This window comes from Ceratotherium simum, chromosome 5, assembly GCF_057802395.1.
Source record: "Ceratotherium simum simum isolate JZ-2026a chromosome 5, ASM5780239v1, whole genome shotgun sequence".
Taxonomy (NCBI): Eukaryota; Metazoa; Chordata; class Mammalia; order Perissodactyla; family Rhinocerotidae; genus Ceratotherium; species Ceratotherium simum.
In genome coordinates this window covers 58,578,244-58,605,028 of record NC_141904.1, presented here as the reverse complement: position 1 = coordinate 58,605,028, position 26,785 = coordinate 58,578,244, and the positions used below count along the sequence as shown (strand labels likewise).

The 26,785-nt window shown below is 41.8% G+C and overlaps 1 protein-coding gene across 1 annotated transcript; it reads left to right on the top strand.

The window, feature by feature from the left end:
* Window positions 1-20,851: 20,851 nt before the first annotated feature.
* PDHB (pyruvate dehydrogenase E1 subunit beta) lies at window positions 20,852-26,122 on the top strand. Its single transcript, XM_004419868.2, has 10 exons — window positions 20,852-20,927; window positions 21,016-21,069; window positions 22,403-22,510; window positions 22,602-22,664; window positions 22,770-22,805; window positions 22,947-23,232; window positions 23,878-23,988; window positions 24,336-24,427; window positions 25,146-25,287; window positions 25,582-26,122. The coding sequence occupies exons 1-10, from the start codon at window positions 20,886-20,888 to the stop codon at window positions 25,725-25,727; spliced, it is 1,080 nt and encodes a 359-aa protein (XP_004419925.1). The 5' UTR covers window positions 20,852-20,885; the 3' UTR covers window positions 25,728-26,122.
* Window positions 26,123-26,785: the final 663 nt, after the last annotated feature.

Here is a 26,785-nt window from a genome sequence, read left to right as displayed (position 1 = left end):
AGTTACAAACCATAAAACATATCCATTGTAAACATACAGTTTGATGATTTCTTTTCTAAATTCATACAGTTGTGCAGTCACCACCAGCCAGTTTCAGAACACTTCCATCACTCCTGGTGCCTGTTCAAGGTCGGTCTCACCTGCACCCCCGGCCCCGGGAAACACTGCTCTGCTTTCTGTGTCCAGAGTTTTTGCCTTTACTAAAATGCTTATATAAGTAGAGGTGTACAATGGTAGACATATAATAGTAGTCTTTTGTGTTATGACTGGTTTTCTTAATCATAAAATATGTAGATATGAACATGGCCAGGTTAGAGTTTCCCAAGTGTGACACATGAAATAACTTTAGGTGGCAGGTACACAATGATTTGGTGTTGGTTTTTTTTTTTTTTTTTTTTGAGGAGGAGTAGCCCTGAGCTAACATCTATTGCCAATCCTCCTCTTTTTTGCTGAGGAAGATTGGCCATAGCCTAACATCTGTGCTGATCTTCCTCTACTTTATATGGGACGCTGCCATAGCATGGCCTGGTAAGCGGTGTGTAGGTCCACACCCGGGATCCAAACCTGCGAACCCCAGGCCACCGAAGCAGAGCGTGTGAACTTAACCACTATGCCACCTGGCCAGTCCCTGATTTGATATTTTAATTGTGTGTTTTCACTAGGATACATGAAAATGACTAGCACATCAAGCCCCTGATGTCACAGATACTATTGCTTAGATCTAGAATCAGATCAAAAATTAATCAATGTAAGGAAACATATTAATAACAACACAGTGCATAGGTAATGCAGCAGTTGTAAGGGTGTATGCAAATAATTGAAGCCAGTAAAATAGTGACTTAGATTAAGAAAGAGAAATCGTTTCTGTGAGCCCTGAAATTCTCTGCATAGTCATCAATATGTAGCCTTTTAAAAATAATCTTCAGAATTTTAAAGCCACGTAGGTGTTTTCTTGACCATTTCAACACTGTTTATTGAGTGCCTTCTATGTGCTAGATGCTAGATAAATGCTCATTTAGAGGTTCTAGTCAAACTGCTTTTTGTATTTATATCACAAATATTTTTTAAAGAAATCTGATGACTTAAATTAAGTCAGAAAGTGTCTATGGAGACTCAGGACAGTGACAAGGTGCCATGCTGTCCCCCGCCCCCTGCAATGCGGGGGCCACGGGGGTGTCAGGAGAGAGCCCTGGCCTGCAGAGAGTTAATGATGAGGTTGGTGAGAAAAGATACAAATGAGATGGGAAATAACCGTAGAAGGTGAAAGAATATTCCCCCGCGATGCAATGACACACAGGAGTGTGTGGTTATGCGCTTGCATGCAGCAGTTGCCACCGAGGTTCTGGGCTGACAAGAAGAACCAGAATTCAGGGAAGGGAGAGGAAATGTGTTTGGATGGTGAGGGATTTGGCTCAAGGGAGGGTGGAATTTAGACAGGCAGAGAAGAGGGGAGGATGGTTCTAGCAAAAGCAGAAGCAGAACAGAAAAAAGCACATTCTAGGGTCACCGAGTTGACCCTACTGCTAGTGCAGAGTTGAGAAGGGTGAAGCATTGGGCACAAGACCAGAAGGGCTGATCCAAATGCTGACTATTCACAAACAACTATGGGCTGGACACCATGAAAAACAGCCAGAGATGCAGTCAGAATGTCTAGGCTGCCTCAATCCTTTGTGGAAGGTATAGAGGATAGACGGATGGATGGATGGATGCATGAATGGATGGATGGATGGATGGATGACGGAAGGCAGGAAGGGAGGTTGCTCATGGATGGATGGATGGTCATCTGCTGTAAGGATGTATCTCACATTCATCCCTGTGGTGTAAGGCCTAAAATTAAAGTTCAAGATTATGTGCTGCCTTGACATGTGGTAAAATCAGGAAGATCTCAAATGGCCTAACCACAAGTTCCCTTCCCCATTCTGCTCCCACGGATAAGGTGCCCTAGCCAGACAACCCTTCTTGTTGCAGGGATTAGGCATAGTTCCTGCTTATCCCTGAGAAGTGGGCTTCAGTTCCTGCCAGCCCATGGAGTTATTCCAACAAGCCAATCATATCCTCCGGCAGGAACTAAGGGGCACCTCACCCTCTTGATACTACAAATACTCTGCTCCCAAGTGCAACTCCCATGTGGCCCTGTGTGGCACGCGGTGTCCTCCTACCCCAGGCTGTGAGTATAGGTGACAAACTACTGTCAATCTCATCTGTCCAGTGTCAAGTGTCATGTGTTCAGTCATCCCCATAACCCTAGGGTGGAAATCCCTCCCACATTAGCAGAGTGAAGAGGAGGTGATCAAAACAATCCTCCCCATTTTTCCTTGCTGAGGAACCTGGATTTCATTTAAGGAGCCATGCTGCCCCACATGACTTAGGAAAGGGTCACCTCATCCCTGGCTCAGAGATAAATCCTAATTGGTTTAATTCCATCTTAGTGGTCCCATTAGACTCTAGCACATGACCCAGTTCTGCCCATTAAAATGTGAGGATACATCTGATGGGAGGTTTCTAGGAAAGGTGTCTTGGCTCCTAACCAGAGGACACTGGACTAAAAGCCCCTGTTCTACCTCCAGATATGGCTGTGTCTAGACATGATGCCTTTACTTGCTGCTCCAGTTAACCTGTGACCCTGAGCAGATATAACCCACTCTTGAGAAGGTTGAGAAAGAGCTGGAAAACCTCGGTCCTTACCAACACCAGTGAGCCACTGAATCAACTCGCACACCTTTGGATAATGTATTTTCTTATTATTTATGCCAGTTTGGGTCAGCAATTTCTCTTCCTTGCAACTGAAAACATCCTACTGATACATTATCTTTAAGCTGTATTGGTAAACATGAATTCCTAAATCCATCCAAAGGGATGGCATCCTTTACTTAAAGAGTTTTCAGAAGGACCTTAAGTTTAAAGTTCAAATTGATAGAATACTCTGATGAAGCTGATTTAATTAACAGAGAAAGGAACTAGACATTGAGTGCCTACTATGTACACTCACTCTATCCCTGAGGAAGGTTTTATTAATGCTCCTGTTCTGTGGACATTTTACAGAGGCTCAGAGAGGTATGGGACCAGCCGAGGTCACACAAACAGCAAGTGTCCAAGCCAGGATTTAAAAGCCAGGTCTGACTGTCTTGCCAAAACCCTGCAGGGCATCCCATCCTGAGTGAGTTTGGCTGGGAGCTGGGAAGCCAAAACAAAGGAAGAGTTGAAGGAGTCAGTAGGCAAATTTTTATTTTTTAAAAAGCAGAACTGAAAGAGTTTTTCTAATTTTTTAGAGAAGACAATGCTGCCAACAACCTCTCACTTTTTCTGCCACATCTGAACCAGACACAAAATGATTTGAAAATGCAAAATTGCTTATGAGATGTACAATCGATCAGTCAACAAGTATTTTTTAAGCTTGTAACACAAGCCCTGAGCAGCTGGAGTGACTGTTGGGTGCTGTTTTATAGTCCCACTAACAGAAGGGCCGGACTATAGAACAAACTTCATAAAAATAGAATTTTTAAATGTCACACCAGGCTTACAGGTCTGGGTTTTTTGGTTTTTTTGTTTTGAGCATCTAAGATGCAGTTGAGCACTGCTTATAAATGAAGACTTGGACTCTAGTGTCAGGAAGACTGGGATTCAAATCCCAGCTCTCCCACTGCTTGCTATGTGACCTTGAGCAAGTCTCTTATCTCACTGAGCCTCAGTTTTCTGATCTATAAAATGGAAATCATGATAGTACTTAGTTCAGAAAGCTATTGTGCTGATTAAATCAGACAATTCCAGGTTCAGTTTGTACTCAGTAGATGTTAGAGAATATTACGATTTATCATTTTATTATTCCTTTTGAAAAAGTACACGCCTGTAATCTTCCATTTAGAAACACAGAGCTGGCGTAAAAAGAGCTGGCTGCCAGCCTGGATTATACTGGAGGGTGTTAATGCACACAGTTGGCTCTTCTTGTATTTTTCTTTTTCCACTCTTCTCATGTAAGAAGGGAGCTATCTAGAGTCTCGAGGCTTGTGGAAAGTGGTGCAACCAGCCACTGGGACAACCTCAGAACGATTCCCAGGGCCCCAGGAGGGCAGGAAAGCTGCAGAGGGCCCTGGAGCCAAGGGGGCCATGTGGGCAGGGCAATCAGACCCCTCAACCAGTCATGTGACTGATGACCCAGAGCCGGAATCACCCCCTCCCTCACCTTGGCCTTGCTTAAACCCCCAGGACTGTGTGACACTCGTATGTGTGTCTGGTCGAGGAGCGAGAAGTATGCGCCCAGGCAAGACTGCAGTTAGAGGTTTTACACCAGCTTAGCAGGGTGGAAGCCTGGACTCAGAGTGAAGTTCTAGAAAAGAAAGCTTTATTTCTTGTCCACTTGAGTTTCGGACTGAGATTCATACAAACTATGGCAAGAAGAGTTCAGAGTTGCCTGTTCCCAGGAGATTGGGGTGGATATGAAGGTCATAGATTCCAGCAAGGAGTAGGAAAGAAGGTAAACCTGCGGTCGACACTGCAGGCCCATCACCTGGAGGAGAGCACACTGGTGGCAAACATCCAGAGGCGCTTGGTCTGGGCTTGAGCACAAACAAGGAAGCAAATAAGGGAGAGAACGAACAAACAAACACACCTGGCAGAACACCACCACCATTCACCGCCTTTCACATTCAATTCTTATTAAATTCAGAGATTTAAGTTTGCAGCCAGGGTGTAGCAATTAAAACTGTCACGTTGCGACACCTTTCTGGTTTAAAGTGGTGAAGGCATAAGGCCTGTGAATTTGTGGATTTGACACCACAGCCTTCTGTGCAAACAGCTGACTCACTCTGCCCCTCCAGGGGGGAAGAAGCCAGCACAGATTTCACTATCAGCCCCCAAACCCCTCTGTGAACGGTCAGCTCGTTCCCAGAAGCAAACTGACTACCAAATCTCTTTAAATCAGTGCTGACAGCCTAAACCCAAGTTGATGAAACTTCAGGCCACAGAGGAGGCCCTCTGCTCCAGGGTTGTACCGTGAGAGGTGAGCGGCTCCAATTCAAATGAACCAGAGCCTGGATTTCACTGTTTCCATCACCTTAACATTTACATTCTGAGCACCTGGGGAAATGAATCTTTGAGACACAGAACATTAACCTTTGCTATAGCAAAGTCTTGGCTGTGTTCAAGTGCCAAACAAAAAATGGTACTCCTCATCTCCTTTCTAGCCTCAAGTCTATTGGAAAGGTCAAAACATGGGAGGAGCTCTAACAGGCAGGGAAATCTCAGGAAATCTCAGAGCTTACAGGGACAGCCGAGAACATCTAAGTCCACTCTGGCATTTTATGCGTGAGTGAACTCAGGCTGAGGAGAGATTAGGGAACTTTTGAAAAGTCACATTGCTGGATGGTTGATGAACTGTGACTAGAGTCCATGTTACCTGATTCTGTCTATTCATTCACTATAATGAACACCTGTTGGTTACTATTTGGAGACCTCTATGGTTGTGTGGGTCATGAGTCAGCAAAGCCCCAACTTCCCCTATAGAAGTCAGAGGCCCCAAATCCCTCTCCCCACTCTCTGGAAGCAGGGATATGACCAACGGTCAGCCAACAGGACACTCCCATCCAGCCCTACTGTAATGTCCAACCCGCCCATGGCCACCATGTTGGTTCTGCCCTAGGAGCAGACTACACTGACCAGAGCCACAGGTTCTAATGATATATTTACCTGGTGACCAGTCACTCATTAACCAATTTCCATAATGAACAGTTTGCCTAAATTCAAGTCTCTTTTGACTATTTCTACATTCATTCAGCTGCCATATTCTTTTTTGTTTTGGCCACCTTTGTGGCATTTTTTTATGGATGTAAAGAATTAATTTCCTCTAAGGGTTTTTTCCCAAGCTAAATTTTGTATGTCTGATTAAGTATTTATGAAATGTGCCACCTCTTATAAACAATGGGAAATTGTTCTTTATTGTTGTGGGAGTCTTTTCATAATATATGAACCTTCAAACACACTGTAAGGGACTTTTTTGCCAGTTTGTACAAAGACTTATTCTTCAAAGTTGTATGTTTACAGCAAGAGACCCTTACTGAATTTGATATTCAAGATATTAAATTCAGAATAATCCTACGATTTAAGTACAAAATGGAGTGCCCTTGGTCAGCAATTGATCTGACTTGAGCAATGAGATGAGACCAGTACAGCTCCTAACAATTAATGGTAATTAATGTCTGACTACAATAAATGAGAATATACTAGACCAAATGTGTAATACTGGGTTCATGTTCCGTTCAAGTCCATAAACAAGTATTGAGTTTGACTATAAGCATAAAATAACTAATGTTTCTTAAAGGCCAACTTCGTGCCAAAGGCCAGGCTAAGCACTGTACTTGTGTTTTCTCTTCCAGTTGCTCTCCCTGAGGGCAGGGCCTCCTCTTTGATCACCACTGTACCCTCAGCCGAGCCATAGTAGATACTAGAACTATCTGCAGAATAACCCAATGGACTGTTAGGTGGTTCTGTTATTATCTCTCACCTCAAACGTACAGGTGAGGAAATTCAGGCTCAGGAGTTGTTACCTGTCCAAGGACATCAGGAAGGGTGGCATGACCCTGAGCCTGCACTTCTAACCCAGAGGAGTGTGACCTCACCCCTGTACTCTATTAAAGCCTGCAGGGTGGGGATGAGGGCGGACAGATGTATGCAAAACAGTCTTCATGCTGTTTAATGCTGGGGGCCTGGGGTCGGGGTGTGTAGGTACAGAGACCCCTGGGAGGGGATGGCTCTGAAATGACTCTCTAAGGTCTCTAAATAACTATTATTGGGGGTAGAACATTCCAGAATGAGCCCAAGCTTCATGGGGAGCCTTGGGACAGAATATAAGCAGGGGTCAGAGGTCACGGGTACACCAAGTGGCCTGTGCAATGTGTTCTAGCTTTCCAACAAGAGGTTAGCTTGATAATGAGGGAAGAATCATTCTGAAAACTCCAGATGATAAACATGGGGCCTTGTGGGACAGCAAAGAGATTAGTCTTGACTTCTCTTTTTTTATTCATATATATTCTAATGTATATCAAACTTACTTTTTCTAGAAATTAAAATTGTCTCAGATTCTCATGTGCCTTCAGCCTAGCGCCACTGTGCTAGCAGCAGTCAATAACATTTTACATAAAAAGAAAACTGTGGTTGGGAATGTAAAATGGTACAGCACTCTGGAAAACAATTTGGCAGTCTCTGAAAACCAAAGCATACACTTATCCTACAATCCAGCAATCTCACTCCTGGGCATTTATCCCAGAGAAATGAAAACTTATGTTCACACAAAAACCGGTACATGATTGTTCGTAGTAGCTTTATCTGTAGTAGCCCAAAACTGGAAACAACCAAATGTCCTACAATAGGTGAATGATTAAACAAACTGTGATACATCCCTACCATGGATTAAGATTCAACAATAAAAAGGAACAAACTACTGATTCAGGCAACAACTTGGATGGATCTCAAGGGCATTATGCTGAGTGAAAAAAACCAATCTCGTGCTCTATGATTCCATTTATTTAACATCCTCAAAATGACAAAATTTTAGAGATGGAGAACTGATTAGAGGTTGCCAGGGGTAGGGACGGTGAGGGAGAGGGTAGGTGTGACTATTACAGGGCAGCATGAGGGAGATCTTTGTGGTGATGGAACAATTCTGTATCTTGATAGAGATAGTAGTTAGTCAGTTCTACACAGGTGATAAAACAGCACACACATGCATTGCACCAATGTCAATTTTCTGGTTTTGACATTGTACTATAGTTCCCTGAGCTATTAGGGGAAACTAGATGAAGGGGACAAGCACCTCTCTTTACCATCTTTGCAACTTTCTGTGACTATATAATTATTTCAAAATACAAAGTTTAAAAAAAGAAAAGAAAATTGCGGTTGAAGGCATCGCCGGATTTCTCAAATTTCCCTTCATAACCATTCTGAAGAACTTCTAGTAAAGTGGAAAGATGGATATGTCTGTCACATACAGAAAGCTTCTTTATTCCTTTTACAGCTTCCTAATATTCTATTTCATGGCTGTACTATATATTTTTTTTAATCCAAACTCTGAATATTTAGCTTATTTCCATTTTTTGCTATTGTAAATAGTTATCATAAATATCATTGTAAATAGTTACCATAAATCATCTTATACATAAATCATTTCACCCATTGCTTTTATGACTATGTTTGCAGTGCAAATTCCTTGAAATGGCAAAACTGGTTTTCTTAACAACTATGCTATATTGCTATATTTATGCTGTATTTTAAGCAACATAAATTTTTTTCAAAGAGCCTCATTTCTGAAAATAGATATTTACAGACATTCTTAACGGCAAAAATTTTTAGCCTACTTCAAGTTACTGGATATATCCAACATTAATAAAATATTTCTATTTGATTAATTTAAGCTAGTCATTTATATATCAGTGTTGATTTAAAACAACTTTTTAAGTTATACACTCACTATTATAATACAGTACATTTTTACAGATAATGTGGTGAAATCGTGTCTCCCTAAATATAACTACACATAGAATAAGACTGGTATTATTAGAGACATCTTCCAACCCATATTAAAAATGGGTTCTAATACATTAAACAAAATGGCTTTCCTTTAGTCAAAAAAAATTTTTTTTAATCTCGTCAAGTAATCAGCATCAAAATGCCTGGGATGCTATGAAGTGTCTCGTGCCCAGAAACGGGGCGTGTGATCCATCCTCTCAGAGCTCATGGTACAACCTGTGGGTGAAGCTTTCTGGGCGACCTTTCCCTCTCTCAGACTCTGCGGCTGCGAATCCAAAACGTGCGCTCTGAGTCTGAGTTTTGCAACCCACGAAGAACGTGGCTAAGGCCAGGGAACAGAAGTGTTTACGCTTTCGGAGGCCCCACTTTTCATGAGCCACGTGGCGGCGGCCCTGACACAGTGATTTCTGCTCCTTCTGCGGCTTGCTGCTGCCAGTCAAGTGGAGAGGGCGCCCTCTAGGGGTGAGCCTCGGGAACAAAATAATCACCGACACCTGGGAAAGGGACTGTGGGAATTCACCTGGCTGGCCTTTCCTAAACACCTCCGCTGCTAAAGCTTCCAAAAACTAAATTCTGTCAATGAGGTACCAGAAGTAACCTACTGGACCGATGCGTGTGCATGCACGAGTGTGCATGCATACGTACCCATAAAATCTGTGTATCTCTGGAAGGAGAAGCAGGAGCTAGAAACGGTGCTTGCCTCCTGGGAGCCTGATGTCTTAAGGGAGATGGGGACAGGAGGGAGACTGACTTTCCCTCCCCCCAGTTTATTATGAAAAACTTTCAAACATACAGAAAAGTTGAAAGAATGGTGCAATGAATTCCCACATACTCACCACTTAGATTCCACAACTGCTGTCATTGCCATATTTGCTTTATCTCCATATTAATTTGCTGGAATGATTTGATTAGAGACCCACATTTCACAGTAAAATATACCCTTTGGATTTTGTACTATGTGTATATCATCTATTCAAATACATAAGTTTATAAATAATAACCACCACCTTTCAGAGAAGTCATGGGGGAGGATTAATTAAATGAGATGTATGTAAAATGCCTGGCACAGTGCCAAGCACAGAGTACCTGCTCAGTAAATGCTAACTATGGTCATTCTCAGGTTCACCTTCATTTGCTTTTAGGTGGTCACACAGTTAACTCATCATCTTTGATTTGACCTGAGGTGGGCAGCACAGATAGGACGGGACTGTTTTTGGAGCAGCGGACAGAGCTCCAAAAACCTCAGTGACTCAAAGTTGGTCAAGTACCAAGAGGCCCCCAGACAGGCCTGGTGTCTGGGCCTTTCCCTAATCCGGCACTCTTTCCACTTTTCCACACCTCTCTCAGCTTCTCAAAGGCTCCTGGCAGGCCCAGAGCAGGAGGGATAATCACACCCACAGGAAAGTGGCAGGGCCTCCAGACCACCCTGTTAGAAGCAGGCCATTGAGCATGGAAGAGGCCCAGGGCGACCATGGTACTTAACCCCTCCACGCTGCTGCAAGAAAACTACTTCATGTCTACAAATATCCACCTTTCTCCACAGACTATCTTGTAATGTTTCACTATTTTCTGATATCAGAAAATGTAACATAAATATAAAATATAACTCAGTATGTGGTAAAAACCAAACAGAAATACTAACTAGGTCTCTAAATATACATATCATATAATATACAGTAGTCCCCCCCATCTGCAGCAGATACCTTCCAAGACCCCCAGTAGATGCCTGAAACCACAGACAATACTGAACCCTATAGATACTGTGTTTTTTCCTATACATACCTACCTATGATAAAACTTAATTTATAAATTAGGCACAGTAAGAGATTAACAACAATAACTAATAATAAAATAGAACAATTATAATGATATACTGTAATAAAAGTTATGTGAATATGGTCTCTTTCTCTCTCTCTCAAAATATCTTACTATACTGTATTTTTGGACCACTGTTGACCTCAGGTAACTGAAACCTGGAAGCAAAATCGCAGACAAGGGGGTACTACTGTGTGTAATTCATATTACACGTATATGGGATATAATATACATATATTAATAATATATATACATAAGATACATTAACATGTAACATATGTGTTATCGGATAACATAAATATAAAATACAATTCAGTATGTGGTAAAAACCAAGTAGTTACAGATTCTATGCTAACTAGGTCTCTCTCTCTACACATACGCACGTATGTACAACATATATAACACATATATTACATGTTATATACATTATATATGTATATACATTATATATATGGTCTGATATATTTTTTAATTAATTTATTTATTTAGAGACCTAGTTAGCATCTCTAACTACATACTTGCTTTTTACCACATACTGAATTATATTTAGGCAGACTAACCCTTTTCCCAGCCCAGGGCCATAATTCCCATCTCTTATTTTTCTAGGTAAACCAGTTGAGTCACCACCCGCTGTATTAGCCACGACCAATGTTTCTCTGGGGCCTCAGTCCTTCCTGCCAACTGCCTCGAATTCGAGACTTGCTCCAGTCCTTGTGGAGAGAGAATTGGGAAACTCACCTGCCCAAAAGGGCCCCATTTTTCAGCTGTTCTGGCTCTGTTGCTGCCACACTGGGCACAAGTGAGAGTGGGTCCCTTAAAGCCATGTGTGCTTCTCCACTGCTGGGAGGCTGCTCCTCGGGGCCTGACCCTGCTGGAGTCTGATTGTTCCTAGAGGAAAAGAAGCCCCTTCTGCAGGGTTGTGGTGGACCTGGATGCATTAGTTCTGGGTGCCAATTCACAGCCACTCACTATGGAAGGGCCCACAGAGAAAACCGGGGAAACCTCAACAAGAATAATGGTTAGCACTTAGTGAGCATTTACTGTGTATCAAGCACTGTGCAAAATACTTTAAATACATTTTCACATTTAATTTTATCATCTCAACCCCTCTACAAGGTAGGCATTGCTCCCTGGCTTAAGCCCTGCCCTTTTGGTAAGTTCCTCTTGGGAGACCTTAATTTATTTTTAAAAATTAACTAATTAACATTTATATAGCACTCAGTATGTGGCAGACACTGTTCTAAGCAGCTTTACAAACATTAACTCAATTAACTCTCATAACAGTCCTATAAGGTAGGCAGTCCTATTATCTCCATTGCAACAGACTGAATGTTTTGTCCCCCCAAAATTCATATGCTGAAATCTATCCCCAATGTGATAGTATTTGGAGGTGGGACCTTTGGGAGGTGATTAGGTTATGAGGCCAGAGCCCTCATGAATGGAATTGGTATCCTTATAAAAGAAACCCCAGAGAGCTCCCTTGCCCCTTCTGCCATGTGAGGACATTGAGAAAATGGCTGTCTATGAACCAAGAGGCAGGCTCTCACCAGACAACAAATCTTTAGGCACCTTGATCTTGGGCTTCCAGCCTCCAGAACTATGAGGAAATAAATTTCTGTTGTTTAAGCCACCCAGTCTGTGGTATTTTGTTACGGCAGCACTAGCAAATGAATACACCTATCTTTCTGGCTGGAGGACTGGAAAGGGAGGCTCTAGGACATCAGAAAGTATTGGGGAGATCATAGAGATGAAGGAGATCAAGAGAGACATCCCAGAAAGCTGTGTATGAACTACTGGGCTCACCCCCAGCTTGCATGTACAGATTTGACCCTAAACAGCAAACCACAGGCTTTGCCAACTGAGCTACAAGATAGCATACTGCCCAGGTCCCTGCCTGACCACTGGGTGGCGCACACTTGGGACTGATCTGAATAGCACTACAAACGCTGTCAAAACTGAGCTGACTTTGGAACCACAGCCCACAGCAGGCAGGTTGAAACTTGCAACCTGAACCTAACCTTCTGGATTACCTACGAAAATTTAAAATATCGATATTCTCTAGCCAGACTGATAAAGAAATAGAAAAGACAAGGTTACTAATTTCAGCAATGAAAAAGGGGATATCACTACAGACCCCACAGATGTTAAAAGTGAATCTTATGAACAAACCAACACGTATAAACTTGGCAACTTAGATGAAATGTACCCATACCTTGAAAAATGAAACAGTCACAATTTGCCCAAGAATACAGAGATAACCTGAATAATCCTATATTTATTAAAGAAATGGAATTTGTGGTTAAAAGCTCCTGGAAAAAGAAATTTCCAGATGGTTTCAGTTACAAATTCTGCCAAACATTTAAAGAAGAAATGAAACAAATTCTGCACAATCTCTTTCAGAAAATAGAAGAGGATGGAACAGTTCTCAACTCATTTTGAAGCCAACATTATTCTAATACCAAAACCAGACAAGACAATACATGAAAACTATAGATCAATGATCTTTTATGAACATAGACATAAATCTCCTCAACAAAATATTAGCAAATCAAATCCAGCAATGTGTGTGTGTGTGTGTGTGTGTTTATATATCTCACCATGACCAAGTGGGGTGTATACCAGGAATGCAACATTGGTTCAATATCTGAAAATCAATCAAACATTGTTAACAGACTAAAGAAGAAAAATCAAATGATCATATAAATTGATGCAAAAAAAAGCATTTGACAAAATTCAATGGCCATTCATGATAAAAGGACTCAGCAAACTGGAAACAGAGAGAACTTCCTTAGCCTGAATAAGGACATCTACAAAAAAATTAAAACAAACATCACACTTAGTGGTGAAGTTGAATGCTTTCCCTCTAAGATAGGGAACAAGACAAAGATGTCCATTCTCACCACTCCTATTGGTACGAGAAGGCCAGCAATAAGGCAAGAAAAAGAAACAAAGACATACATATTAGAAAGAAATAAAATTGTCTTTCACAGACAACATAATTATCTCTGCGAACAATCCCATGGAATCTACAAAAAAGCTTCTAGAAATAATAAATGAGTTTAGCAAGGTTGTAGGACATACTGTCAACACCTGAAAATCAATTGTATTTCTATATACTCGCAGTAAACAATTGGCAACTGAAATTTTTGAAAATAAAATTTACAGGAGCCTAAAAAGGACAGAAATACTTAGGCATAAATCTAATAAAATATGTGCAAGATCTATACACTGAGATGTATGTAGATCTGTATGTAGATATTTTTCATCTACAAAATGCCGATGAAACAAATCAAAGAAGACCTAAGTAGGGGCCGGCCCAGTGGTGTAGTGGTTAAGTTCTCGCACTCTGCTTCGGCAGCCCGGGGTTCGCAGGTTCGGCTCCTGGGTGCGGACCTATGAAACGCTCATCAAACCATGCTGTGGAGGAGTCCCACATACAAAATAGAGGAAGACGGGCACAGATGTTAGCTCAGGGCCGATCTTTCTGAGCAAAAAAGAGGAAGATCGGCAACAGATGTTAGCTCGTGGCCAATCTTCCTCACCAAAAAAAAAAAAGACCTAAGTAAATGGAGAGACATGCTGTACTTATGGGTTGGAAGACTCAATATAGTTAGGATGCCAGTTCTTCCCAAAATGTTCTATACATTTAACACTATTTCAATCAAAATTCTATCAAGATTATTTTTGTAGATGCAGATAAGCTAATTCTAAAACAATTTTGAAAAAGAAGAGTAATGGTGGGCTCTCACTACCTGATTTTTAAAATTAGTATATATACAGCTACAGTAATCAAGACAGTGCAATATTGAAGAAGGGATAAACACACAGATCAATGGAACAGAATAGAGAATCCCAAAACAGACCCATTCAAAACAGCCAATTGATTTTTGTGCAAAGGCAACTCAATGGAAAAACAGATGATCTTTTCACCAAATTGTGGAAACAATTGGACATCTATATGCAAAAAAACCCTGGACCTAAACTTCACACTTTATACAAAAATTATGGTCAAAATGGACCATAGATCTAAACGTAAAACTATAAAACTTTAGAAGAAATCATCAAAGAAAAACTTTGCAACCTCGGGTTAGGCAGAGTTCTTAGATATGACACCAAAACATGATCCCTAAAAGAAAAATTTCATAAGTTGAATTTCATCAAAATTTAAACCTTTTTCTCTGCAAAAGACACTGTTAAAAGAATGAAAAGACATGCCACAGACTGGGAGAAAATATTTGCAAATCGCATATTCAACACAGGTCTTGTACCCACAAAATATACATAACTCAACTGTAACAAAACAAACTCAATAAAAAATAGCAAAAGATTTAAACAGACATTTCACCAAAGATGACATACAAATCGCCAATAAGTATATGAAGAGATGTTCAACATCACTAGCCATCAGGGAAATGCAAATCAAAACCATGATGAGACATCACTACACACCTATTAGAAAGGCAAAAGACAAACAAATGATAATACCAAGTGTTGGTGAGGATGTGGAACAACTGGAACGCTCATACATTGTTGGTGAGAATACAAAATGGTATTCCAGAAAACAGTTTGACAGTTTCTTAAAAGTTAAACATACACTTACCATATGACCCAGCAGTCCCAATCCTAGAGAAATGAAAATGTATGTTCACACAAAACTCTCCACAAAAATTTTTATATTAGGTCTATTCATCATCGTCCAAAACTGGAAATAACTCAAATGTCCTTCAACAGGTAAATGGTAAACAAACTGTGGTACATGCATACAATAGAATACTACTCAGCAAAAACAGAAGAATGAGCTATTGATACACACGACGACTTGGATGAATCTCAAAGGCTTTATGTTGAGTGAAAGAAGCCAGTCTCAAAAAGTTATATACTGTAGATTTCATTTATATAACATTCTGGAAAAGGCAATAGTATGGCAACAGAAACACAGATTACTGGTTGTCAGGGATTAGAGGGTAGACGATGTGGCTTCACAAGGACAGCAGGAGGGAGTTTTTGGGGTCATAGAACCAACGTATCTTGATTGTGGTTGTCATTATTCAAATGTATCTCAGCTTCAAAACTCATAGAGCTGTGCACGCGCGCACACACACACACACACGTGCACACGCTTAATTTTACCATATGATCATTTAAAAATATTTTTTCAAAAAGCTTCTTTGGGGCCGGCCCTGTGGCTTGGTGGTTAAGTGCGCATGCTGCGATGCTGGCGGCCCGGGTTCGGATCCTGGGTGCGCATCGAGGCACCACTTCTCTGTCCATCCTGAGGCCGAGTCCCACATACAGCAACTAGAAGGGTGTGCAGCTGTGACATACAACTATCTACTGGGGCTTTGGGGGCAAAAAAAAAAAAAAATTCTTAAAAAAAAAAAAAAAAAAGCTTCTTTGTGTAAAGAAGGGGAGATACAGAGCAGCCCTGATGGCCTAGTGGTTAAAGTTCAGCGCTTTCCACTTCGGCGGCCCAGGCAGACCACACCACTGGTCTGTCAGTAGCCATGCTGTGGCGGCAGCTCACATAGAAGACCTAGGAGGACCTACAACTAGAATATACAACTATGTACTGGAGCTTTGGGGAGGAAAAAAGAAATAAAAGAGAGGAAGATTGGCAACAGATGTTAGCTCAGGGTGAATCTTTCCCAGCAAAAAAAAGGAAGAAAGAAAGGGAGATAACAGACATATACACTTATACACGTATATATACACATACACAGAGAGCCCTCCTCTAAATACACAGGACCGAGTCATAGCCGCTGCTGTGGCAGGGGGAGGAAGTAAGGTAACCAAGGTTCAGGGGCAGGAAGGGCGATTACTTTATTTCTTTCTGTACTACTTGAATTTTTTTCCCACAACAGGATAAATTTCCTATTTGAAAACATTTTTTAAATTAAAAATGAAATAGAAAACATAAGTGCATATGGATATATGGGAAAGAAATATGCAAAAATTCTAAAAGATATTTTACTCAGAAGTGGGATATAGAGTTTCCTTTTGGGAAAATGAAAAAAGTTCTGGAGATGGATGGTGGTGGTGGTTGAACAACAGTGTGAATGTATCTAATGCCACTGAACTGTACACTTAAAAATGGTTAAAATGGTAAATTTTATGTTTGTATATTTTACCACAATAAAAAACAATCTAATTAGTATATGAGCAAAAGACTTGAACAGACACTTCACCAAAGATGGATGGCAAGTAAACACATGAAAAGATGTTCAATATCCTTAAACATTAGGGAAATATAAATTAAAGTCATGAGGGATACTACCACACATCTATTAGAATGGCTAAAATGAAAAATATTGAATGATGTAATCTATGCAGAAATAGAAGTACAATGATGTACACCTGAAATTTTTACAATGTTATAAACCAATGTTACTGCAATAAACAAAAAATTAAAAAAAAAAAAAAAAAAAAAAAAGAAAAATATTGATAATATCAGGTTCTGGCAAGGATCCAGAGCAACTGGATATCTGATACATTTGTGGAGGTAACATAAAATGGTAGAGCCACCCTGGAAAAACAGCTTGGCAATTTCTTAAAAGTTAAACACACACCTAACATACAGTTGTACTGCTGGGTATTTACCTGAAGAAATGTAAACTTATGTTCACACAAAACCCCGCAAACCAATGTTCATAGCAGCTTTATTGGTAATAGCTTAAAACTAGATACAACCCAAATGTCCTTCAATGAATGAATGAGTAAAGTGATATAGCCATTCAACTATTAAGCAATAAAAAAGAAAGAAATGTTGATACACGCAAACACTTGAATGGATCTCAAGGGCATTAGGCTGAGTGACAATAGCTAATCTCAACGAGTTACATATTGTATGATTCCATGTATAAAACACTCTTGAAATAACAAATTATAGTGATTGAGAACAGATCAGTGATCGCCAGGAGTTAGGGGTGGGGGAGGGTGTGACTTTGAGGAAACACGAGGAGTTCTTTCTGGTGATGGAAAAATTTTGTATTCTGATTGTGGTAGTGGTTACATGAATCTGTACACGTGATAAAATTCTATAGTACTATACACATACACACACAAAAGAATGCATATAAAAACTGGTGAAAGCTGAATAAAGTCTCTACCCAAGTTAATAGTATTGTACCAATGTCAATTTCTGGGTTTTGAAATGGTTATAAAAGATATTATCATTTGGCAAATCTGGGTGAAGGGTGCATGGAAATTCTTTGTACTATTTTTGCAACTTCTCGTGAGTTTTAAAGTCTTACAAAAGAAAAAATCAGAAGAAAAAAATAGGAGTAAACTATTGATACTTAACAACAACGAGGGGCCGGCCCCGTGGCTTAGCGGTTAAGTGCGCGTGCTCCGCTGCTGGCGGCCCGGGTTCGGATCCCGGGCGCGCACCGACGCACCGCTTCTCCGGCCATGCTGAGGCCGCGTCCCACATGCAGCAACTAGAAGGATGTGCAACTATGACATACAACTATCTACTGGGGCTTTGGGGGAAAAAAAAATAAAATAAAATAATAAAAAAAAAAACAACAAGGAGGAATCTCAAACACATTTTGCTGAGCTAACGCAGCCAGATACAAAAGGGTATACACTGTCCAACTCCATTTATTTCAAGTTCTAAAACAGGCAAAGGAAAATACGATGATGGAAATCAGATCTGTGGTTGCCTGTGGGGTGATGTGTGGGGAATGATCGGGAGGAGACATGAGGGAACTTTCTGGGGTGACGGAAATGTGCATTTTACTGTATTTAAGTTACACCTAAGAAGGTAGAAGGAGTGAAAAGCCCCCTTTAATAAACCTTGTTTGCAATGACAAAAAAAAGTTGGTCATGTCCACAGATATCGAAAACTGGACAAAGGACTTTCTGACAACTGACAAACCAAAGTGACTTGAGGACAAATGTTCCTATAACTTTGGAAAGATTTCATTCCAAGAGAGAAATGGCCTGATTGGCCAATATATACTTTCCAATCCCTTTCTGTAAACTCTAGTGAGCATATGTATGTAGACTTTTTGAAATGATTATGGATTTAAAATTCACACTTTTATCTTTTGTGTCTTCTACACTTAAGCAGAAATTCGTGCCTAGCTTTTCCAAACTGGACATTTATAGAGTTTGAAAGGAAAGCCCATGTACCAATGAATATACCTAATGTATTTGAAATGTCCACAGCCATCATTTCAAAAGAAGATTTTCAGCTGAGGCCAGCTGAGTCCTGTGGAGTTGCACTGTCTTCCTGACTGAGCTGGCCAGACTAGCTGCACAGACTGAGTGTTCCTGGCGATTTTGGATCTCTGTATAAATATGGCCCCAGAACACTCTCCTTTGTCTAGACAAAACAGTCCAGATTCTGGCTTCTCTTTGGGTCATTCTTCCTTCACTTCGAGATCTCCTTTTGCTTTGTAATTTTAATCCCGAAGTCTTGCAGCACTGGGTGGTGGGAGAGCTGACTCACATTTTCATTCTAAGCAGAATCCAGTGTCCACACAAATAATCCATAATCAATCTATAAATCAAAATTGGGGGTGAGTTTATTACCAGCCTGGTCTGAGAACTATAACCCAGGGAGCTTCCTTCCCCAAGGAAGGAAGCAAACCTAAGAAATGGGGTGTACAGAGTGGTTATATACTGCCTTGGAACAAAGAGCATACATCACATATGACAGGAATATCTCTTTTACTACTGTCACAAGATGCTTAGCTGGCACAGCAGGTCAGTGGTCAGCAGGTCAATGGTCACAAGGTGAGCATAACAGATTGGTAATTAATCCTTAGTTTCTAGGAAGAGATGCTTATCCTTAAGGAAATGCCAATGTGGCTACATCCCTATCTTTAATGGCATCATTCTTATCTTTGGGAAATTATAAATATTTAAAGCAGATGTACAATGCATGCTCAACAGGCCACATCAGGCCCTTTGGAAAAACAAGGTCAAGTCAAATTAGTTTTAAATCAAATGGCTTCCTCATATACTCCAATATGTCCTATTGATTTTCATTTATTTTTCACCAGGATTCCCTGACGGCTGACATCTCAAATTCAGGGGTTTCTCAGGGATGCTGGGGTTGTGGGGAAGTGCTGAGGTTTCCTGCCAAGGACTGAAGAGACTAGATGGTGGCACCAGGTGAGGGAGACACGGAAGGTCTTGACTCCATACCTTAGAGACTATCTCTCCATTTTACAGATGATGAAGCAGAGGCCCAGAGATTAAAGGCCATCTCTATGCAGCTGTCCCCAAATTTATATTTCTAGCCCTACCTAGCCTCAAGCTCCAGACTCCTCTATCCAACCTGGGTATGGCCCAGTCATCTAAACTCAGCTTGTTCAGAATAGACTCTTAACCTCCCACCTGGTCCCAGGCTCCACCCCTCCCCCATCCACCCAACAACAACAAAAAACCCGAAATCCTCCCCAACTCTTCCCTTCCCTCACAGCAATCCTACTGATTCTAGTCCCAAATAGATCTCAAATCTGTCCCTTCCTCTTCACCCTGAAACGGCCCCCTAGTCCAGCTCTCTCTCTGCCTAACACTCCCTGGGGTGTCCCTGCTTTTGCCCTCATCCGCCACCTCATTCTCCCTCACCAAGCAGATCTAGTCACTTCCTTGTGGCACCTGGAGCCCTTAGATACAACCCAGACTCTGAGGTTGCAGACCAGCAGCATGCAGCCCACAGAAGGTTTTTGTCTGGAATGTCTTGGAGATAAGTGAGGACTGAGGGAGTCCCCAGTGGTCCCGCCTGACCCCCAAGGGTCGAACTGAGACCAATGAGAGGAAGCTTCCAGATGCTGCCCCTAGTCAAGTATTTGGCTTCATACGGTCCTCTCTAAATGCAAGTTGTTGTAACCTCCTCCCAGGCGGGACCCCAACTTCTGCCTCAGAAAGCAATGGGAAAAGTCAGACAGTCCTAAATTAAAATCCCGGCTCATTTAACCAATCTGCTTCAGTTTACCCATCTGCGAAATGGAGATAATAATAACAAAATTACCTGAGAGGGTTCCTCTAAGAATTAAATGAGCTGTAAATAAAGCACTTCCCTACAATACCTGGCATGCAGTAGGCGCTTAATGCGCCAGTGAAAGCTCTTGTTCGCATTCTAAGGAACCAGCAGACATTGCTGTCCAGAGAAAAGTAGGATCGCTCATAATGCAGTAAGTGCCGCGCCACTGGAGTGTGTGCAAGCGCTACTTGGTGCCCAAAGGATTTCAGTGCCCGCAGAAGGCTGGCCCTCCAGCCTCGAGTTATGCTCCTTAGTGTCTGACTTGTGGTCCCCGCGCTTCATCCCACACCACCCAGGGACGTGTCCCCAGCGTGCAGTCCGCATGTCATCCGCAGCGCACTCTCAATAAAGTTCACTGAAGTCGCTGGAGCAAGTGCGGCAGGCCCAGCCCAAGCGCCACCTCGGCCCCGCCCCTCGGCCCCTCACCCGGGGAGGGGATGGGCGGGGCACGCAGGCGTCGCGCCCTGCCATTGGCCGGTGCCGGCGGGGAAGGCGGGGCCTGGCGCCCCCGCGGCCCCACTGTGTTGTCATTCGGCGGCCGCTAGAGGACACGGTCAAGATGGCGGCGGTATCTGGGCTGGTGCGGAGACCCCTGGAGCAGGTAGGCAGCGGCGCGCGGGCCCCGGGACCCTGCGCGATCCCTGCCCACCTTGCGTCCCCTCTGAGCGTCCTCTCTCTCTCCCCGCCAGGTCTCCGGGTTCCTGAGGAGACGCTTTCACCGGACGGCGCCGGCGGCGCTACAGGTAACTGGCCTGGACGCTAGCCGGGGCGTGGAGTGGCCCCTGGTACCGCGGCGGAGGCCGGGATCGCGCCTGCGCTGTGGCGGGTGGGCACCGAGGGCAGAGGGTGGCCGCGGGCCTTGGGCGTCTACCGAGTCCCGCGTCGGACTGGTGCTGCCTCTGTGGTGGCCAGTCCCCAATCACAGCAGCATGTCACCCCCGCGAGGCTCACTGGAATCAGATGGGCGATCTGAGGAAACGAGACTACGCTTCTTCCCTGACCCCCTTTTATTAATTTTTTATTGTGGCAAAATATACATAACATAAAACTTATCGTTTTAAAGTGTATCTTGAGCGGCCCTAAGTATGTTCACCATGTTGTGCAACCATCATCACATTCATCTCCAGAACTTTATCATCATCCCAAACAGAAACTGTGCCCACTAAACAATAACTCCCATTTCCCCTTAGCCGCTGGTAACCTCTGTTGTACTTTGTGTGTCTATGAATTTATCTATTCTAGGTACCTCCTGTAAGTGGAATCATACGTTAGTCCTTTTATATCTGGCTTATTTCACTTATGTGTTTTCAAGGTTCATTCATGTTATAGCAGGTGTCGGAAGTCCCTTCCTTTTTAAGGCTGAATAATATTCCATTGTATGCGTATACCACATTTTATTTATCCATTCCTCTGTTGATGGACATTTGGTTGCTTCCACTTTTTGGATTTGTGAATAATGCTACTGTGAACGTTGGTGTGCAAGTATGAGTCTCTACTTGGGTATTTTATCTAGAACGGGAATTGTCAGATCATATTGTAATTCTGTGTTCTACGTTTTGAGGAATTCCCCCCTCCTTTTATTTTTTATTGGCGAATTCTACCAACCTGTATAGTAAAATAACTCCTAGATCCTGAAGGCAAAGTGTTTGGCAGTGCCTGGCACCTAGTGAGTTCTCACTAGGTGTAGTATTATGTAGTATGTAGTATTATTTATGCTTTCTTGACAGTTCTCTGCCCCACAGTACACCACGTGTGGAAATAAAACAAACCACTATACTTTCTACTTGGGAAACTGCCTATGAGCTGGTCTGGCCAGCAAGCAGATTTTTTAAGCTTAGGTGCACGTCAAGAAAAGTGTTCAGTAAACTTCTCATTAACACATCCAACCAAAGACTGGCTGTGTGTGATAGAAATGTTACTTTTAGAATTCTTTGAACTTTTAAAGAGAAACCTGTTCCAGTGGTAATTTTTATATGGTATGCTATGGACAGCCTAGGTGATTATAAAGAGAGAGAATCTCAATAGTATCCTAAATAATCCTTTAGCTTATTGACTGTTTTCCCATACCTGTGACAGGTGACAGTTCGTGAGGCTATAAATCAAGGTATGGATGAGGAGCTGGAAAGAGATGAGAAGGTGTTTCTTCTTGGGGAAGAAGTTGCCCAGTATGATGGGGCATACAAGGTAACCAAGATACGGGAAAGCTATACAAAACTGAGGTGGCCGTTTGCCCCCAGATACACTTAAAAGTAATGGGGTCAATGCTTAATTGTAGGTTAGTCGAGGCCTGTGGAAGAAATATGGAGATAAGAGGATCATAGACACGCCCATATCTGAGGTGAGCCTTCCATCAGGAAGCTGACTTTTGAGGGGCATGTCTATTAAAGTGTACACTGTTATAATTTCTATGGATTTTCACTTATGTTTGTGTTTTACTTTATAGATGGGCTTTGCTGGAATTGCTGTAGGGGCAGCTATGGTATGTAATCCTCTTTATGAATCTGATCCAAAGAAATTCTTTTAACATGACCTTTTAAAAACGTTTGAATGTTGGAAGAGCGGAGGGGTTGTTTGCCACTCTTCATTGCTGTTTTTAACATCTGTGGTTTTTATTTGACAGGCTGGATTGCGGCCCATTTGTGAATTTATGACCTTCAATTTTTCTATGCAAGCCATTGACCAGGTTATAAACTCTGCTGCCAAGACCTACTACATGTCAGGGGGCCTTCAGCCTGTGCCCATAGTCTTCAGGGGGCCCAATGGCGCCTCAGCAGGCGTAGCTGCCCAGCACTCACAGTGCTTTGCTGCCTGGTATGGGCACTGCCCAGGCTTAAAGGTGGTCAGCCCCTGGAATTCAGAGGATGCAAAAGGACTTATTAAATCAGCCATTCGGGATAACAATCCAGGTCAGCAGAGTAAGCCTTGGGTCTCTTTTGAATGTTAAAGAACTAAAGTGAGGGCCGGCCCCGTGGCTTAGCAGTTGGGTGCGCGCGCTCCGCTGCTGGTGGCTCAGGTTCGGATCCCGGGCGTGCACAGACGCACCATTTCTCCGGCCATGCTGAGGCCGCGTCCCACATACAGCAACTAGAAGGATGTGCAGCTATGATATACAACTATTGACTGGGGCTTTGGGGAAAAAAAATAAATAAATAGAATTAAAAAAGAAAAAGAACTAAAGTGAAATCTTTGCATGGAAGGAACCATTAAAGGCTTCTAGTTAGGCTTAGACATGTCATATAAATGTTAATGATGTAGAGATAGAATAAAAATAGTAAAAAATGTTTTTCTTATTTCTGACTATAAGGGGGCCAGTAAGGTATAGGAGACATTTACTACATACTTAGAACGCTGGTTTAACCTCAATAGATAAAATTAGGATTGACCAGACTACAAATATCAGTACCTAAACCATCTTCAAGGCTGCTGGCCAAGATAGATAGATACAAGGCTTCCTAATCAGCACAGTGAAACTTTTCACAAAATGAATAATAATGTTGTGTATACATTTTTAGTCATGTAGTTACTTTTGTTTAAATATTTATATTTTGCAGTGGTGATGCTAGAGAATGAATTGATGTATGGAGTTCCTTTTGAACTTTCCTCGGAAGCTCAGTCAAAAGATTTTCTGGTTCCTATTGGAAAAGCCAAAATAGAAAGGCAAGGTAAGAGAATTTAGTATACATTTAAACATTATTTGTAATCCAGCCCTTCTGTTTATGTTGGTCAAATTCAATCTAGAGGTTATTGCCCTTTGCTTTGACTAGGAAGTTATAGGATGAGTTCAAGTTAAGAATGTGTCATGCCCTGATTGCTCATACACTTGTGCGTTTCTAAATATCAGTCTGGTAGATTTTTGTTTCATTTCTAGGAAGGCTGCTACACTCCTCTTCTCACTGGAATGAAGTTGAGTTGAAGATTTTACAAATGAACAAGAGCCACAGCTGTCTGCAGAGTGGTACAGCGCCTTTAGTTTCAACCTGACCTCTGATCTGTGACCACTTTGTTTCAGGGACACATATAACTGTAGTTTCCCATTCAAGACCTGTGGGCCACTGCTTAGAAGCTGCAACAGTGCTGTCTAAAGAGGGAATTGAATGTGAGGTGAGTGGACATTCACTTGTTCTTACAGAATCAGAAAGGTTCTTTTTAAATTTAAGACCCAGAAATTGGAGTTTGAGTTCTGTAACAGGTTAACTAGATGTAAAATCTTGCTTTGTCCCTCAGTTCTGCCTCTGCTTGAAGCTGGGGACCTATTTGCTTTTCAGACACCTAGCTTTTTACCACTTGGTTCTGGATCTTCTAGAATAGTACGTGCAAAAAAGCTCCAACCTGGGAGCTGGGGGTTGGGAGAAGGGGAAACTGAGAAGTCAGTGAGTCTAACCTTTTCATATTCAGGACCTACCACTTGCTAGTTACACTTTGGCAAGTTATGTACTCTGAGTCTCGGTTTCATCAGCCATAAAATGGGGATAATATATTTTCTGTCCCATCAGGGTGGTTGTGAGAATTACACTTAGTGTAGTATCTGGTACACAGTAAGCAGGCAAATGTTAGTTATTAATTATTTTGGTGAGAAGGAAGTTAGAGCCAAGGGAAGATGAGTGAATTTAGTAAGTTAGCAGAGCTACTTTTGGTAGAAATCAAGCATTTTGTTTTAATTACAATTTCCCCTTTTACATTTTGTTCATGAATAGGCAGGTTAGATTTTCCTAGACCCAAAGATTAATTGGAAACAAAAAAGGAAGTGGTATTATGGGGATAAGACTATATTTGTGATGTAGTGGCTCTATAAAGCTTGTTTATTATGTTATCTGTTTAGGTGATAAATATGCGAACCATCAGACCAATGGACATTGAAACAATAGAAGCCAGCGTCATGAAGACCAATCATCTCGTAACTGTGGAAGGAGGCTGGCCACAGTTTGGAGTAGGAGCTGAAATTTGTGCCAGGATCATGGAAGGTATTTCAGAGAACGGGTTGTAGAATAGTCAAACTGTAATAAACTTTGTGTACCTGGATACTGGATAAAGAGAGCGAAAGCTAGGGGTGGCCAAACGACTTGAACTTTCAACTTGTAACTGTGGCATTTTTCCTTTGGGTAAATGTGTAAAAAAGCAAAGCCAGAAACAGTTCCCCATAATTAGCATTCCTTTACATTTTCCCTCTTCCTTGGGCACCCACACCTTTTGTGCCAAGGTAGTGGTGCTCAGCTGGCTTTTCTTGCCTCTCTCAGTTGAGCCTCCTTCTCTTCTAGGCCCTGCATTCAATTTTCTGGATGCTCCTGCAGTTCGTGTCACCGGTGCTGATGTCCCTATGCCTTATGCAAAGATTCTAGAAGACAACTCTGTACCTCAGGTTAAAGACATCATATTTGCAATAAAGAAAACATTAAATATCTAGTTTGGACTTGAATACCAAGGCATTGAGATTTATTTAAAATACTTGCTGACACTTCACCTGGAGTGTACTCTAAGACCTTGTGATTCATAAAGTTATCTCTAAAGCAACAACATGTTTTTGTACTGGGAAGAAGTTTAAATGTGCTTGTATGTGGAAAAACTCTCCCCTCTCCTTCCCTAGACTCCATGCTTTTTTTTGTCTGTTATAATGGCCATGTTCTTTGAATGAGACTAATGTAAAATTGACCCTCTCACTAGAAGGACAAGGTGTGCAGGTGGCAGAGTCCTGATGAAAGATATACCAAAAAAGACAACTTATGTGTAAAAATAAAAGCATATAATCTACATTTACTGTTAAATTGTTTTGATAAGGAATAAAGGAATTCCTAACCATGACTAATTGTATTTTTATATTCTTGAAGTAATAAATGTGAGGTGGAGTCTTAAAATTCCATTAAGAAATAAGTGCCATCAGGAACTAATCACTAATCATTAATCAATCACCTAGACTGCATCACACTTAGAACAGGAACTTGCCCACAGACTCTTCAAATGCCTAATTCTAATAGGGTGCCCTTTAAAATTATTAGGGTATTTTTTTTTCCCATTGCCAAAAAACAGACATTCTGCCATACTCTCCCCTCTTCAGAAGTTGAGATGGAAAAGGCAGGTTTAAGTTAGTTACAGACGTGTACAACTGGTACCTAACTTAAAGACCAAGACAGGATTGTTAGCTCTTATTACTTAAGAGGGAAAATATGACACAAAAGAAATAGAGATAGGATAGGCAAGAAGGAAACTTGAGAAATACTGTCTGGATCTTTTTTTTTTTTTTTTTTTTGGTGAGGAAGATTGGCCCTGAGCTAACATCTGCCAGTCCAGTCCTCCTCTTTTTTGCTGAGGAAGACTGGCCCTGGGCTAACATCCATGCCCATCTTCCTCCACTTTATAGGGGACGCCCCCGCCTGGAATGCGAACCGGCGAACCCCGGGCCACCGCAGCGGAGCGCGCACTTAACCGCTTGCGCCACTGGGCTGGCCCCTGGATCTAGTCTTTATG

Coding starts and splice junctions, on each gene's coding strand:
- PDHB (XM_004419868.2), top strand. CDS start 20,886: ATGGCGGCGGTATCTGGGCTGGTGCGGAGACCCCTGGAGCAG. Junction 23,989..24,335: donor AGCCAAAATAGAAAGGCAAG/GTAAGAGAATTT, acceptor ACTTTGTTTCAG/GGACACATATAACTGTAGTT. Junction 25,288..25,581: donor TTGTGCCAGGATCATGGAAG/GTATTTCAGAGA, acceptor CTTCTCTTCTAG/GCCCTGCATTCAATTTTCTG.